The sequence below is a fragment of the Dipodomys spectabilis genome, unplaced genomic scaffold (genome assembly GCF_019054845.1).
Source record: "Dipodomys spectabilis isolate Male_0828 unplaced genomic scaffold, ASM1905484v1 ptg000140l, whole genome shotgun sequence".
Lineage (NCBI taxonomy): Eukaryota > Metazoa > Chordata > Mammalia > Rodentia > Heteromyidae > Dipodomys > Dipodomys spectabilis.
In genome coordinates this window covers 39,640,168-39,656,184 of record NW_024870817.1, presented here as the reverse complement: position 1 = coordinate 39,656,184, position 16,017 = coordinate 39,640,168, and the positions used below count along the sequence as shown (strand labels likewise).

At 40.2% G+C, this 16,017-nt stretch overlaps 2 protein-coding genes across 3 annotated transcripts in view; one reads left to right on the top strand and one right to left on the bottom strand.

The window, feature by feature from the left end:
* Nucleotides 1–291: 291 nt before the first annotated feature.
* Nucleotides 292–5,818, top strand: Gzma (granzyme A). Of its 2 annotated transcripts, none has more exons than XM_042691087.1 (5): nucleotides 292–412; nucleotides 1,014–1,158; nucleotides 3,203–3,344; nucleotides 3,533–3,802; nucleotides 5,594–5,818. In XM_042691087.1, exons 1-5 carry the CDS (start codon nucleotides 307–309, stop codon nucleotides 5,753–5,755), a joined length of 825 nt encoding a protein of 274 aa, XP_042547021.1. In that variant the 5' UTR covers nucleotides 292–306; the 3' UTR covers nucleotides 5,756–5,818. The 2 variants fall into 2 exon arrangements, with proteins under 2 accessions (XP_042547021.1, XP_042547020.1); XM_042691086.1 differs by having other exon boundaries at nucleotides 3,533–3,806.
* Nucleotides 5,819–8,948: 3,130 nt separating this feature from the next.
* Cdc20b (cell division cycle 20B) overlaps nucleotides 8,949–16,017 on the bottom strand; it is a 33,993-nt gene continuing 26,924 nt past the window's right edge. The window contains exons 8-10 of the mRNA XM_042690721.1: nucleotides 14,447–14,572; nucleotides 13,814–13,931; nucleotides 8,949–9,067 (exon numbers count right to left, since the gene is read on the bottom strand). Coding sequence (XP_042546655.1) covers nucleotides 8,949–9,067; nucleotides 13,814–13,931; nucleotides 14,447–14,572 — 363 coding nt within the window. The remainder of the gene's footprint in view (nucleotides 9,068–13,813; nucleotides 13,932–14,446; nucleotides 14,573–16,017) is intronic.

Sequence of the window (16,017 nt, the reverse complement as noted above, 5' to 3'; positions counted from 1 at the left end):
TGGGTATTGAAGATTGTATTGCCACTGTTGAGAAGGTCTTCAAAATCTCAGTGAGACGTCTCAAGTGCTCTGTGCTATGGTCATGAGGCCCCCCAGGCACCTGACAGAATCACAACCTGCCCTTCAATGAGCCTAGCAAAGGAAGCGATGCCCTGGTGCCATCGACCAGGCACCAATTCACTGCTCTTACTCACTTCTGTTTCATTTTCTAGTATGAAACCTGGAAATTTAAAAGAAAGAGAAGAAAGGAAACCACATCCTTTCCTTTCAAGTATAAAGGTAGAAGCAACCAAGAACAAAAAGCAGATGTTGGTGTTGATTAATGTAGTGACACCAGCCATGATGAGGAACTCCTATGCATTTCTGACATCATCTCTCTTGATTATCACATTTCTCCTGCTCATTTCAGAAGGTAAGACTGACTCTTGTCATTTCCAAACATTACCACTAAATGAAATGCAACAGATTTTCACTGAACTTTTGTTAATATTACCTTACTATGCTAATAGAAGATATTTTTCTCCCAGGCTTAACATGATTGACATTGTATTTGTATTCCACGTAATTATTTTAGGAGGAAAATGTTTTAGAAGAAAATACATCTTTATTTATTTTAGAAGAAAAAGATTTCTCATTTATAATTCCTTTCCAAAAGATAACAGAACAGTTTCAGCTTCTTGCTGGTGATATGTAGAGCAAAAAATTCTTTAGAAAGACAGTGTAAAAATGGGTAAACAAACAAAAAGATACTCAAGTCATGAAAACAAGTTGTACCTTCCAAGAAAGAAAGAGTAGTGGCCTCATCAGTTCTTTCTCTCCTCTCTCTCCTTTCTATCAGAAAAGAAAGGAAGGAAGGAAGGAAGGAAGGAAGGAAGGAAAGAAGGAAGGAAGGAAGGAAAGCTCACCTAGGCTTTCTCACTAAGTAGAAAAGGCATAGTTGTTCTTGAAACATAGCTTTATGAAGAGCGCTTTGGGGTGGATGCTGACCTGATTTGCCTTTTTCTACTGAATAGATGGCTGTGTACAAATCATTGGAGGAGATCAGGTAATTCCTCATTCAAGACCCTACATGGTCCTACTTAAACTCCATAAGAAAAGGTTCTGTGCTGGTGCTTTGATTGCAGACGACTGGGTGTTGACTGCAGCCCACTGTGTCCTGTAAGTGCTTGGCTTTTAAAACTCATTTGAAGAGATATTCTAATTTGGGTTGATAATAAAAAAAAGAGTCTATCTTACTAAGCCATGGGAGATTCATATGTATTTCCAGATCACTAAGGTCTCTGGCAACTTACTTCAACCTTAAAAAAAACTTAAGCCCAGACCTGCCTCCAAATTACAAGGCCAAAGAGAGAGCAGAAAGAAGCCACAGCTCTTCTGAAAGTCTCCTCTAGACACTCAGGGCTCATGGCCTGAAAAGTGGTTAGCACACACAAAATGGTCAAAGTTGTGTACTCCCTCCGGGGCCTGGGAACAGTCCTCAAGTAGAGAAAACTTATTTCCAATGCCTTCTCCTACCCTTTAGTGAATGACTCTCATTCCTTCAGCCATCCCTTAGTCCCCGTCAGCTACACCCTCGAAGCCTCTTCCAGGCTAGGTCTTTTCTTCACCTTGAAATCATGCCTCTAAATTTTGACTATCCAATAGGATAGCCATGTGTGGCTATGCAAATTTAAATTAAGCTGAGCAAAATTACAAATCTAATGTAAATGTGGCCACTAGCCACATTTCAACTCCTTAGTAGCCACATGTGGCTAGTGGCTACTCTATTGGACCATGCAGATTTATAGAGCATCCAGAGTAAGCCCTACTGGAAAGCATAGAGTTAAGTGATCTCAATCGCAGCTGTTGTAATGAAAAGAAGCAAGTGTGACCATGAGGAAGTATGAACTATAATAGGTCCTGAATGATAACAGGGTGTTTTGCATTAATACATCAAAGAATATTTTTTAACAAAAATTAAACCTTTGGGGCCCTTGTTCAAGCCACCATCTCTGCAATGAACACACACTTTGTAAGACATATATAGGGTGCTCTTGTGAGCAATCTATTTCTGGAAGTTTTCTCATTCATGATGAATTAGCTGTTCTCTTACGAAGATCCCAAGTGCTGGGCTAGAGCACTGGCTTAGCATGCACAAGGCTCTGGCTCCAGCCTCAGAACCACAAGAAAACAATTATCACCTCAATGACCACTTTACACATATTAGGTAGAAAACATTCTTTTTCTTTTTCTTTTTTGTCACCCATGGGGCCTGAGCTCTGGACCTGGGGGCTGTCCCTTAGTTCTTCAGCTCAAGGCTAGTGCTCTACCACTTGACCCACAGCATCACTTCCAGCTTTTTTGGTTTATGTGGTGCTGAGGAATCAAACCCAGGGCCTCATGCATGCAAAGCAAGCACTCTACCACTGAGCCACCTTCCCAGCCCCAGCTATAAACATTTTGCTTCTATCTCTAGAGTACTGAGATCTCTGATCTTTGGCCTAATTCTCAAAACAGGATGAAGGGGAATGGTAGATAACACAAGACCAGGTTTGCTGCCATAAAATTCTCTTGTTTATCAATGAACTTAGTTTTTATAAAACAAGCTGGTCGATGTGACAATGTAATTACCATGGTTTGGATATGTTCATTACCCAAAGGTTCATGTGCTAGAATACTGGTATCCAATATGACCCTACTAAAGGTAATGAGCTCTTTAGAAGGCGAATGAGTCATGAGGGATTAATGGTCAAGGGTCGAACACAGGCTTGAGAGTTACATAGTCACTGTGAGAACAGGTTGTTATAGAGCAAGTTTAACTTCTTTGGCTCATTTTCTTGCTTCTATTAATTCCCTGCTCTACACCTACCCACTTCCCTTCTACTTTTCTGCCATGAATTGCCACAATATGAGATCCTCAGCAGAGGCCAAAAAGACACTGATACCTTCCTTAGACTCTGGCTCCAAGAACTAAATTTCTTTTCTTTATAAAGCACCCAGCTTTGGGTATTTTGCTATAGCAACATAAGATGTACTAAGACAATGATTATAATGGATTTCTAAACATCTTACTTTTTACCCTTTAGAGCACACATTTTCTTTCAAGACACAAAGGCTCTCCAAAAGAGCATTTACAAATGACACCATCAAATGCATCAACCCATAATATTCTCAGCTCCTGATTAAAAGATAAACCCAGTAAATACTTTTGTGTCTATTCCAGGACCAAGACATCTGAGATCATTCTTGGGGCTCACTCAATGAGCAAGAATGAGCCAGAAAAACAGAAACTGTCCATTAAGAAAGAGTTTCCCTATCCATGCTTTGATCCAGATACACATGAGGGTGATCTGAAACTTATACAGGTGTGTACCTTCGATTGTCTTCTCCAGTTGCAGGACCTCCTACAGTGTGGCCCCCTACATGGAAAACTTTCCTTACTGCCCCTACCGATATAAACTCATGTAAGGGGTCTGATTGTTGGGATAGAATTTATGCTAAAATGTTAATATTTGTCTCATTCTGTTAACTCTTTATTCTTGTCTTCTCACAGCTGAACAAAAAAGCAAAAATTACCAAAAATGTGGCTATTCTGAATCTACCTAAACGGGGAGCTGATGTAGAAGCAGGAACCAAGTGTCAAGTTGCAGGATGGGGCATAACTAATAATAAGTCCCCTATGTCCGATACTCTGAGAGAAGTGAATATCACCATCATAGGCAGGAAAATCTGCAATGATCACCAGCACTATAATTTTAATCCTGTGATTGGATTGAATATGATTTGTGCAGGAAGCCCCAATGGTGGAAAAGACATATGCAATGTAAGTAATACAAGATGATCCCATGTGTTAGCTGTGAAGAGTAAGACATACAGATACAGACCAGTAATGTCAGGCTCTATCTTGGCCTGGCATTAGCTTTAATAGGGTCCTCTTGCTTCTTGAAAGAAGTTTGACAAAAAACCTCTAATTTGCTCAACTTAAATGAGTCACTAAAAATAAGGTGACTGAGAGTGCATGATTTACTACATCTTCTTGGTTTTATATTTTTTTTTAATATACTTGTTTTTCATATTACCATATATGTATCTACAATACAAAGGCATGAAGCAGAGCTGAAATCAGCATTGCTCAAAGGCCTTTGGTCTCATATCCCGCCTCAGCATCATCCTGAAAGTCCACCTAGCCTGGGCATGTTTGAAATCCTGCCATTCTCAAGAATGGCTGAGGACCTGAGATTGGACCCACAGCATGCTAGAACTGTGCTGGATACCCCATAAACAACCCCTACCCATGGACCACACCAGGGAACATGTCAGCCTCCATCCCAGAGTGCCCAGAGAAAGGGAAGGAGTAAAGACAGGGGCCTGATTCAAAACAAGAGTAAAATAAACACTGCACATTTTTTTAATTTTTTTAATTTTATTCTATTGTAAAGATGCTGTCCAGAGGGGAACACTACACATTTTAAGCTCTGGGTACTGACATGATATTTCTCTTTAGGATCCAAAGATTTTTTTTTTGGGGGGGGGGGGAGGGTCCAGTCGTGAGGCCTGAACTCTGGGCCTGGGCGCTGTCCCTCAGCTCTTCAGCTCAAGGCTAGCGCTCTACCACTTGAGCCACAGCACTACTTCCAGCTTTTTTTCTTTTTGCTTATGTGGTGCTGAGGAATCGAACCCAGGGCCTCATGCATGCAAGGCAAGCGCTCTACCACTGAGCCACCTTCCCAGCCCCAGGATCCAAAGATTTTAAAGAATTTTATTGGGTAGGTGTAGTGTGCCTGGTTTGGGAGCCACCAAACCGGGTTGAAGGTCTCTGTCATATCCAGGAATCACAAGCAACCTTTAGGACCAAGGCTAGCCAAATGGTAGGAAAAGATGGCATTTGTTTTCGGCACCCTTCCACTTTCTCTTCTTGTCCCTCCCTTACCCACTTTCTCACATTCTGTATTAGAGAACCCAGGAGCGTAAATGTCCTGCTTTTGGACTTCAGATTCAACATCATCCTTGGAGGCTAGGCCCTGCCCAGAGCCCCCTCTATTATGAAGCTTAGCCATCCTTCCCTGCCTTAGAATCTAAGAGACTCGTTCTGAAAATATTAAGCACTATACTAAGCAGCGAAAAAATGACTATGGAAGGACTTCAAGTTCTCACAAGGGTTTTTCATTTCATATACCCCTAAGACCAACTTTTACTCCAAAGGGGCTATTTGATTTTGTTTCTTTGAGAAGATCATTTATCTGCTAGGACTGGAAAACCTAATTCTCATTCTTTGCATTATTGTGTCGTTTTCACTTTACTATTTTACTCCTTACTTTATGAAGTATTTTGAGGAAACATAGGAAAGGTTGCCTTTCTAAAAGCAGAGACTCAAACCTCAAAATCGGTAGATAACAAGTTTAACTTCAGCTTACACTGGTTTGTAAATGAACACAGTGAATCAATTTTAAAATAGTTAAACATTTCTTAACATTTTTTATTTTCTCAAGCACTAATTTTCAGTAAAGTCGAGGTTTGTCTTTTTATTAGTAAATGCTGTAGAGACCCTCCTGGTTTGCCTATGGTCAGAATCCAGCCTGATCCCATGGCACCTCCACCCTCTTTGCTTCCCCAGGGAGATTCTGGAGGCCCACTGCTATGCCATGGCACTTTCCGAGGCATCGCTGCCTTTGGCCGGAATGGGAAATGTGGGGACCCAAGAGCACCTGGTGTCTACACGCTTCTCTCAAAGCACTATCTCAAGTGGATCATCAAGACTATGAAGGGGGTATCTTAAATAATTATATTTCCTTTGCTGTCATTTCTTAACTTTATCACAAATAAAAATGCATATGCCTGACCCTGTTTCTTTCCTATAACATTCATGGGTGGATCCATAGCAACTTTATGAATAATGCTAGGGGGAGATTGGGGAAGGAGTTTCACCAGTGTCACTCATACATTGAGTGATGGGAGAATGTCTCTCTAAACTACTCACTACCTCAATGCGACCTAGCAGGATAGATCAGTCCTGCTTAGTAACAAGCATGGGGTAGGGGGATCGGCAATTCTGTGGGGAATGTTCTAGATAGTCTAGAACATTCAGGAAGAAAAGAATTATAAGTCTGCCCTTCAAAGGTTGTTGTTACATGTTCACACTTTCTAGTCTCATTTATATGCCAAAATTAGGCTCTGGGAGAAACAAATCAGAAATGACTAACAGCATTTTGTAAACACAAATAAGAAATAGATATTAAAGTTCCAGAAGAAACAAATTAAGTGCTTGACCAAACAAGAAAATTATACACTACAAAGTCAGCTTTGTTTCTTAGCAGTCTGCATTTAATCAGCAAAAAGCAGGACAGGAAGAATGACTTAAGTGATAGAGTGCCAACATAGCAAGTGCAAGGCTCTGAGTTCAAACTCCTGTTCTGCAAAACAATAAAGGGTTGTTTTGCTTTTGTTCATTTAATAAGACACATCAGTCTGGTGTAGAATTAGTTTTTTATTATTATATAGTTATACAAAGTGGCTACAATTCCATAAGTCAGGTTAGAATTCAGTTTCTTTTTTAAAAATGTTAACAAGACAGGAGCACAGCTTAGACTGGTTAATATGCTAATCACTGGCTTCAAACATAGCTGCCCAACAGACTCACCAGACTATTTAAATTTAGCAGTGCCCAAAATCCATCCAGAGATTCTGATTGACTTGCTATTTGGTAGGTCCCAGGACAAAATAATCTTTATATGAACTCCCCAACAATGCCAATATGCAGCCAGAGATGAGAAATCCCATATAGAAAGTGACATCTGGTACTGACTTCTACAAGATACTCTGGCAGGCACCAGGATAATAAGTCTAGACACCTACTATAATCCTGAATTACTTAGGATTTTAACTACAATAAAAGGATGGAATATCCCCCAGTGGCAATATATTTTACAAATTTTGAATTCATTCATTGCTAGTAGAAATACAAAGTAGTTTCTCTTTCTTGGCAAAATTATACATATCTATCAATACAATATACACACACATATGTATATAAGTGTGTGTGTGTGCATGTGTGCATCCTCTAATCTAGCAATTCCACCCTGAGTATATGCCACACTGGAATAAGTGCTTTTATCCACCAAAGATGTGTTTGATAATACACAAAGCTTTATTCTTTTTGGGGGGGGGGGGGTCCGGTCATGGGGCCTGAACTCTGGGCCTGGATGCTGTCCCTCAGCTCTTCAGCTCAAGGTTAGTGCTCTACCACTTGAGCCACAGTGCCACTTCCAGCTTTTTTCTTTTTGCTTATGTGGTGCTGAGGAATCATGCATGCAAGGCAAGCGCTCTACCACTGAGCCACCTTCCCAGCCCCACAAAGCTTTATTCTTAAAAGTCAAAACCGGAAATAATTCAAATATTCGCTCATGATAAAATGAACAAAATTCATATAATAAATATCAAAGAAAAAGAAAAAAACTACAGTTCAACATAGACTCAACGTATGAATATTGCATAGAATATTCCATTCACCTGAGGGTAGCATATGAAAATTCTCATCCATCATTGATCAAGGTCAGAATAGTAGAGTTCACTATATAATACTCACTATAAAAAAAATTTACAATCATTATATAAAATCACTATAATAGCAATTGTTTCTAGAAGAAACAAATTAAATGCTTGGCCATTTAATGAAATGCTAGTTCCCTGCTAGCAGGCAAAGATAGAGATGCTTTTAGGAAACCAGAAATGTTCATATCTTTGTATAGATGGTAGTTACACAGTTTCATAACTATACACTTAGGATTTATGTGCTTTACTTATATGAATTGTCACTCATTGATTCACTGTGAACCAGTGAAAAGAAGGAACTAGAGTTGGGTGCTAGTGGCTCATGCCTATAATCCTAGCTAATCAAGAAGCTGTGATGTGATGATCACAGTTCAAAGCCAGCCCAGGCAGGAAAGTCCCTGAGACACTTATCTCCAATAAACTAGTCAGAAAAGGCTGTAAGTGGCTCAAGTGGTAGAGCACTACTCTTGAGCCAAAGAAGCTCAAGGACAGTGCCCAGGCCCTAAGTTCAAGCCCCAGGACTGGCACAAAAAGAAGGAAAGAAAGGAAAAGAAGAGAAAAAAAGAAAAGAGGGCTGGAAAGGTGGCTCAGTGTTAGTGCCTGGCTTGCATGCATGAGGCCCTGGGTTCAATTCCTCAGAACCAAATAAACAGAAAAGGCCGGAAGTGGCGGTGTGGCTCAAGTGGTAGAGTACTAGCCTTGAGCTGAAGAGCTGAGGGACAACACCCAGGCCCAGAGTTCAGGCCCCACAACCAACCAAAAAAAAAAAAAAAAAATCCAGGCGTCAGTGGCTTATGCCTGTAAATCCTAGCTACTCAGAAGGCTGAGATCTGAGGATCACAGTCCAAAGCCAGCCCATGCAGGAAAGTCCATGAGATTCACCTCCAATAAACCAGTCAGAAAACCAGAAGTGGCACTGTGGTTGGTAGAGTGCTTTGAGCTGAAGAGCTGAGGGACATTGCGAAGGAAGGAAGGAAAGAAGGAAGGAAGGAAGGAAGGAAGGAAGGAAGGAAGGAAGGAAGGAAGGAAGGAAGGAAGGGAGGAAGGAAGGAAGGAAGGAAGGAAGGAAGGAAGGAAGGAAGGAAGGAAGGAAGGAAGGAAGGAAGGAAGGAAGGGAGGAAGGAAGGGAGGGAGGGAGGGAGGGAGGGAGGAAGGGAGGGAGGAAGGGAGGGAGGAAGGGAGGGAGGGAAGGAAAGAAAGGAAAGGAAAGGAAAGAAAGGAAAGGTGGAAGAAAAAGTGGGGGTAAAGAAGAGGATGGAGACAGAAGAAAGCAGAGAGAAGAAATCAGTCTCAATTAATCTATGGGAGATATATCAGGAAGAAAGCACATACAGCATGCTGAGAGTGAGGAGAGAGGCCATGCACACTGGGAGAGCTCTTCACGGTGCCCCCTGCTAACGACCTCCTGGAGACACTGGAAGCTAGGAAGAGCTGGGTGACTGGTCACACTTCCACACGTAGGCTGTTCCATCCACAGCAGCAGAAAACACACGGGTCTGGTCAGGACTCAATGCCAGGTGCAGCACTCTGCCTCTGTGGCCTGAGGGGAGAAGGAAGGCAGTTCTTACTTCACCTTCAAGGCTGATGCTAAAGACTAGAGATGACCTAAAGTGAGGCCTGAATCATATCTCTGGATATAGGCTTCCAATAGCCATGGGTTCAGAGTGGTGCTCATTAATGCTAGCCAGGTTAACCCAGGTATCACTATTCAGTGGCTAAGTTTGGCTCAGGGTTTCTCTTCTTCCCTTATTCATGTCCTACAACTGACCAATCAACAACCAGAAATTGGGTGGCGAAACACAGCAGAAGCTGATTCTTTTCAAGTCTGAGATGAAGTAAGAGAAGACTCCAGGGAAGTCTTATCTCCCAGTTTCTAGCAGATATTGGCCATCCTTAACTCATTTCGCCTATCTCTTTTTCTATGGTCACATCACCTCCTTGTCTCTGTGTTTCATACAAGAAATCATGTCATTGAACTTAGAGCCATGATCTCATCTCAAGAACCTTCACTTAATCATATTTTCAAAGACCCTTTGACTAAATAAAGTCATACTCATAAGTTCTACATGGATATCTTTTGGGAAACAATTTTTAGCTGACACAGATGACGACACCATCATTCACATCCAACAGTTATTAGTTCTGCTTTCTATAAACACCAAAGAAATGTCGTTGTTGTATTCCTGCCACCCCGTTCTATCCCTTCCCCAAAAGCCATCCCTTTGAGACCTAAAAACTAACCAAATAAACTCATACAGCTTAATACAAAAGGACAACAAAATTCTGCCACAAAGTTTCATTTATGAAAATCTGGAGAAATTTTCCTCCCTTTATTAACTAGTCCCAAAGAATAGCATAGTAGCTTTATGTAATGTTACTAGGTATCAAAAACAAAGAGAGCTCTAGATTAGGAAAAGTTAAACATGGTTACTTGTCTGAGGACTTCTTTGCTTTACGACTGCTATATACATAATAAATGTTTTGGAGTTGAGGTTCCAAAACATTCACAAGTGTTTCTCAGATGACTTGTCCAAATAGTCCTTTTGACTTGAACATGGCAGGGGACTCACTAGTGTTCTGTGGAAAATGCATTGCAAAACCTAGTTTAACCCAATAAGGACTTCAATCAAAACGCCAGGCCCAAATAGAAAAACAGGAGGCTGGGCTTGGAGGGTGGGAGAGAGGAGGGACAAGATATGTTTTTGAGTAGGAAGGTATTTGGAGACAGTACTAAAATTAAACCAGACAGGTGGTCATCTCTTCCTAAGACCAGTATTGCTTTCAACTCATTTGAGAGCAGGAATTTGTGACATAATGATATACACTACTGACATAAGATTTTCAACAGAAAGGAGCCTATAGACACTACTTCATTCCTGAAGAAGATGTATCTTAGATATGTGGTGCTTTTCCATCTACACACATTCACACCTAATGCTCTGCTTTGTGCACAACATACACACACACACACATACTCTCACTCTCTCTCTCTCTCTTTCTCTCTCTCTCTCTCTCTCTTGAGTTAGACAAATCAAAGAGGATATAAGATTGGCTTTAGGTGTGCTGGTACATAAAGGTTAGATCAGCTCTCTTATCTTACAGATGAAGAAAGAGCTAGAGACATCAAGAACCTTGCACAGAACACATAGCTAATTAATGGAAGAGCCAGAGCTAGGATTCAGTTCAGCAGTCTGCTACACCAAACTCCAATCCTAGAGGAAGGAAGAAAAATCTATTTTTCCATTGAAGCCACTGGCTATTTTTTTTAATTTAATTTTATTTTATTTGTGAACATACTGTACAGAGGGGTTACAATTACATAGGCAGGATAATGCGTACATTTCTTACCAAGCATTGCAGCCTCCTCCTTTGGTTTACCCTTCACATCCCTTCCCAGCCTCCCCCTTCCCCCCCAATCCCAATCCTTCTCCTTCCCCCCCCCCACTTCCCCCCCCCACCGACGTTGTAAAGCTCGTTTTGGACATTTAAATTTTAAAGGAAAAGAAGTTTGTTTTAAAAGAATAGAGAACAATTGCACTAATCCTTTTAAGTTATCTTAACCTTGTTTCTTCTCATTTTAAGAATCTAATTTTGTATTTTTACAATAAAAAATTTTTTAAAAGAATCTAATTTTGTTGATCTACCCAGGAAACTTGTTCCTTTTAAGCACTCTAACACAGAGACATAAATTTTTGATCAAAAGCAAGAAGTAAATCTTTAGAAATAGGAAATATGTATAGATAATAAGAAAATATGGTCAACAAAGCTAATTATAGCTATTAATTTTAAGGGTTCACTTTGAGAAAAGGAAACAAAGGAGAAGCCTCCCTTTGGTCTGAGCATTTGTGCTACTTTCCTCTATCTATTACTGGGCACAAAATTCTCTTATGAAAAAAATACTAATATATCTGCTGTACTGAGTTCATGGAGAAAATTGCCACTCAGAGTTCTCTTTCTCAAAATCTCAAACATTTCCATCAAATTCTGCCAGAAAGTCCCAGGCAGGTCACTCTTCTGTGCAATTCACTTTCCTAAACCTTATATTAAAATTATGCTCCACACTTATCTGAACATATGGCCTGTTTTGTATAAGAACAGAAGGAACTACTGTGTCAGAGTACCTACAAGCTCTAAAATAACCACAACTCCCTCAACGACATATGTTTTAAGATGAGAAAAAGTTAAGTGAATTCTTTGGAATCCTTTCTAATAATACTGGGGGGAAAAAAAAAAGAATACACCTCTAAGAATGCTTGTTTGTTTGTTGCTACACTATATAGCCCAATTGACCAAAACACATGATCATTCTGCTTTGACCTCCCAAGTGCTATGATTACAATTGTTTGCCACACTACCCAGCCAGTGTTGATATTCTTATTCCAAGTATCAGAAGATGATTTGAGTATCTCTCCAACACCCCCACCTAGGTAAGGCCCTAAACAACTACTAAAATTGTTATCTTGTAAAGAAATAGGGTTTAAAGCTTGGTTGCAAATCTTTCTCAAATCTCAAAAGCTCCTGGGAATTCCATGGCTTCTGATTAACAGTAAATTTCTGGGGTCATGGTTTAAGTGGTAGAACACCTGCCTAGCAAGCACCAAACCCTAAATCTAAACACAAGTACTGTCAAAATAATAACAGTAACAATAAAAACTGGAACGCAGAAACAGTCAGCTCATGTTCTCCTACACTTGTGCCTAGCCACCAAAACAGCTATCAGGAGTTGTACGGATTCTTATATAGCAGACCACAGAGGACCCTGAAGAGCATGAAGGCCATTGTGTGGTTGTCTGACAGGAGACCAGAACTGTGTCTTATCAGGCTGTTTTATTGCCAAATAACATTCTCAGAACCTCCAAAGAAAGGCATAGTATTAGCATTACTTAATTTTTTTATATATTTATTTTCTGTATGCTTCATCTCATAAACATATAGGTTCTAAGGGCACTATCTCTCTTGTTTACCTGTGTATCTCCTGCATCTTAAAAAGTATCTGGCACCTTATAAATGCTCACATAATTAATGAATACATAAATTCTCAGGCGAGGCTGAGTAGAGAGAAGGAAGATGTGATACATTACCAGACTTCTGTAAAAGACTGATACAAGGGCTCTGTCATCTTCCTGTCTCCCAGGAATGGGGAAAGAAAAACCTCACTCACCTCAGGGCCCCTTTAACATTCCAGACAAGGTCCAGTTATCCTTCCCTCATCACGTGTCTTTCTACCCAGAAGGACTCAATAAAAATTTATAAAAATTAGGGGCTGGGAAGTTGGCTCAGTGGTAGAGCGCTTGCCTTGCATGCCTAAGGCCCTGGGTTCGATTCCTCAGCACCACATAAGCAAAAAGAATAAGTGGTGCTGTGGCTCAAGTGGTAGAGCGCTAGCCTTGAGCTGAAGAGCTGAGGGACAGTGCCCAGGCCCAGAGTTCAGGCCCCACGACCGGACCCAAAAAAAAAAAAATTTATAAAAATTAAACTGAGAAAGGACAGCAGTATGGGCTTAGAAATTAGCACAGTGGTAGAACATATTCTTAGTATACATAAAACCATGGATCTGATACTCAGAAAAGGAAAGGAAAGAAAGAGAGAGAGAGAGAGGAAGGAAGGAAGGAAGGAAGGAAGGAAGGAAGGAAGGAAGGAAGGAAGGAAGGAAGGAAGGAAAGGAAGGAGAAGAAAGAAAGAAAGAAGAAAGAAAGAAAGAAAGAAAGAAAGAAAGAAAGAAAGAAAGAAAGAAAGAAAGAAAGAAAGAAAGAGAGAGAGAAAAGGAGAGAGACGACGAGGGGAAAGGAAAAGAGGTAAGGAAGGAGGGAGGAAGGAAAGAAGGAAGGAGAAGGAAAGAAAAGCAAGAGAAAGGAAAGGAAGAAGAATGAAAGAAAGAGAAAGAAAAGAGAGAAAAAGAAAGACTAGCAGTTTTCATAGAGGAACCTTGTGACTTCTAGAGGTCTTCCAAACTATGACCCTTTCCCTGCTCCGTTTTCCACACGGCTAGATGTTCTACAAATAACGTGTGTGACACTAATCTCAAATTCAAAAACCTTCCAAGTCATCACTTTATACTCCATACACATATGTGAGAAGAAAGGACAATTTTCAGTGATAATCAAATCAAATTCAGAAACACTCATCTATACATTAGCTGAGGTAGGTTGGGTGTAGGACGTTTTGCTCTATTGAAACATGTGCACCAAAGAACCCAAAATAGAAAACCTCTCATTCAGGGTATTTCCCACCAATGACAGCTCATTCTGCCATAGAGACACAGCATTTTACTCACACATTCACTTACCAAAAAACCCTGCCAACCTGGACAGAGTGGGACAGGTCCACAGAGCCACGTCATTGCTAGGAGAACCTTGGCCTGTTGCAATTGCCTTTGTCTCAGGTAGCCAGATTAGGGAACAAATCTGCCATAATATCCATAAAATACAGAATTTTAGCAAGTTCTGATTCATTGTGAATTTATTAAAGTTGATTCTATACAGTATTCTCTGTCTAAACTCTTCTCCCCACCCCCCCACCTGCAGCCCACGCACATACTCCAGTCACAGCTGGAGTTCTGGTAATATTGGAATTCTACTTGTTCTAAGAAAACAACAAAGGACCAGGACTGCAAATCATGTGTTACAAATAATGAGTTTATTTGATTTTCCATCACTGGCCAGGAACAGAAAAGACCCGTTTTACAAAACAGTGGTGAAAAAGAAAGAAAAACAAAAATAGAAACAGAAGCAAAATACAAGTTGAATTAGCTTTAGGACTCTCAGATTAAGAGAGTTTACAGAAAAGGAATTCTTGAGAACTGAAATTTCTTATGGAGTCAGTAGGTAGAGAGAGATGTGCTTAGGTTTTATGCTCTATAATCATTTTCAGAAGATTCTAGAAGGTGGGGATGAAAGTAGACTACACAAGACATACTTACCTGTGAGTTTGTGCTTGGGGTCTTGATGCTCGTCCCAGTCTTTATATCCAAAATGTGCAGACATCCGTCCTTCATTCCTCCTCCAATAGCAAGGATCTCAGACTGCCAGGGACACCAGTCCACAGCCTTTAAAGTTAATAGCAACACAAGCAGGTTAGACTTGGAAAAGGTGAGCTCAAGAATGTGAGGTACGCCAATAAGCACCAGTCCCAGAGGCCTACAGCTTAGCAACTCTCCTGGGCTTCCTATTCAAAAGCAGGAGAAGCTACACCCTTCAGGAATCATTTCTTGGGGAGGTGGCACTGTGGCTCAAGTGGTAGAGTGCTCACCTTGAGCTGAAGAGCACAGGGACAGCGCCCAAGCCCAGAGTTCAAGCCCCAGGAACGACCCAAAAAAAAAATATCATTTCTTGGGAATTGAAAGCCACTCCTGGAAAGAAAGGTACCTGATGAAGAAGACTCTTCCTGGTTGTTCTTTATTTTATTTTTGGTTTAGTTTTTATTATTGGTTCGGTTGAGTGGCTAGGGGGAAGTGGAATTTTCTTAGTTTTGTGTGCTTCCTTTGCTGTTATTTAAAAAAAACACTAATATATTCAATTATTTTGGTTATGACAAATTTTTAGGCAAATTGTAAATTTCACAATTATGGCTATAACATTTTTCCAAACAGTTTTAAGTTTTTGCAACACTAGCATCAGATAATCATGCTCATTTCTTACTGGCTAAAGGTTATTTGAAATAAAAAGTTATTTTGCATGTAATAGAATTATAATTATGAAACAGATTATACAGATGATTTATTTTATATTTCTTTATTAACAACAATGGACTTTATCCTGTGTTCCTAACACTTCCTCCTTGTGAGTTTTTGTTGTCCTTTGGCCCATTTAAATATCTATAGTTTCTTGGTTTTCTTAATTTTGATTCCATTTTCTTTTTTTTTTTTTCTTTTGGTGCCAGTCCTTTTCTTTCTTTTTTTTTTTTTTCCAGTCTTGGGGTGTGAACTCAGGGCCTGGGCACTGTCCCTGAGCTTCTTTTGCTTAAGTCTAGTACTCTACCACTTGAGCCACAGCACCACTTCTGGTTTTTTTCTGTGTATGTGGTGCTAAGGAATTGAACCCAGGGTTTCATGCATGCTAGACAAGCACTCTACCACTACGCCACATTCCCAGACCTTGGTGCCAGTCCTATGGCTTGAACACAGAGCCTTGCCCTTGAGCTTTATTTACTTAAGGCTAGCTCTACACCACTTAAGCCAAGTACCTCTTTAGCCTACTCATAACTCAGCTCCCATCTTTTTTACAACAGATGAACTTACTATGATGTGGGGTTAGTTAAATCATATGGAAATATTTAATTAAAATCAGTTTAGGCTTAAAGATGAAAACTAAGTTTCTATTAAAAACTAGGATAAATATTTTGGAAGCCCTGGATAAATGCTAGTCCCTAAAGATAAATGATCAGTTAGATGTGGCTCAATTAACTACTTTAAAAAGAACTATTTCATGATCATTTGCACAAAGTGTGAGTTTGATTACTTCATGCATAGGCTTAGGAACTGTAATGCTATCT

Bases quoted from the DNA above. Each gene is read 5' to 3' on its own strand.
- Gzma (XM_042691086.1), top strand. From the start codon at position 307: ATGTTGGTGTTGATTAATGTAGTGACACCAGCCATGATGAGGAACTCC. The intron at 413-1,013 runs GTAAGACTGACT...TCTACTGAATAG, and splicing joins TCTCCTGCTCATTTCAGAAG to ATGGCTGTGTACAAATCATT. The intron at 3,345-3,532 runs GTGTGTACCTTC...GTCTTCTCACAG, and splicing joins GTGATCTGAAACTTATACAG to CTGAACAAAAAAGCAAAAAT.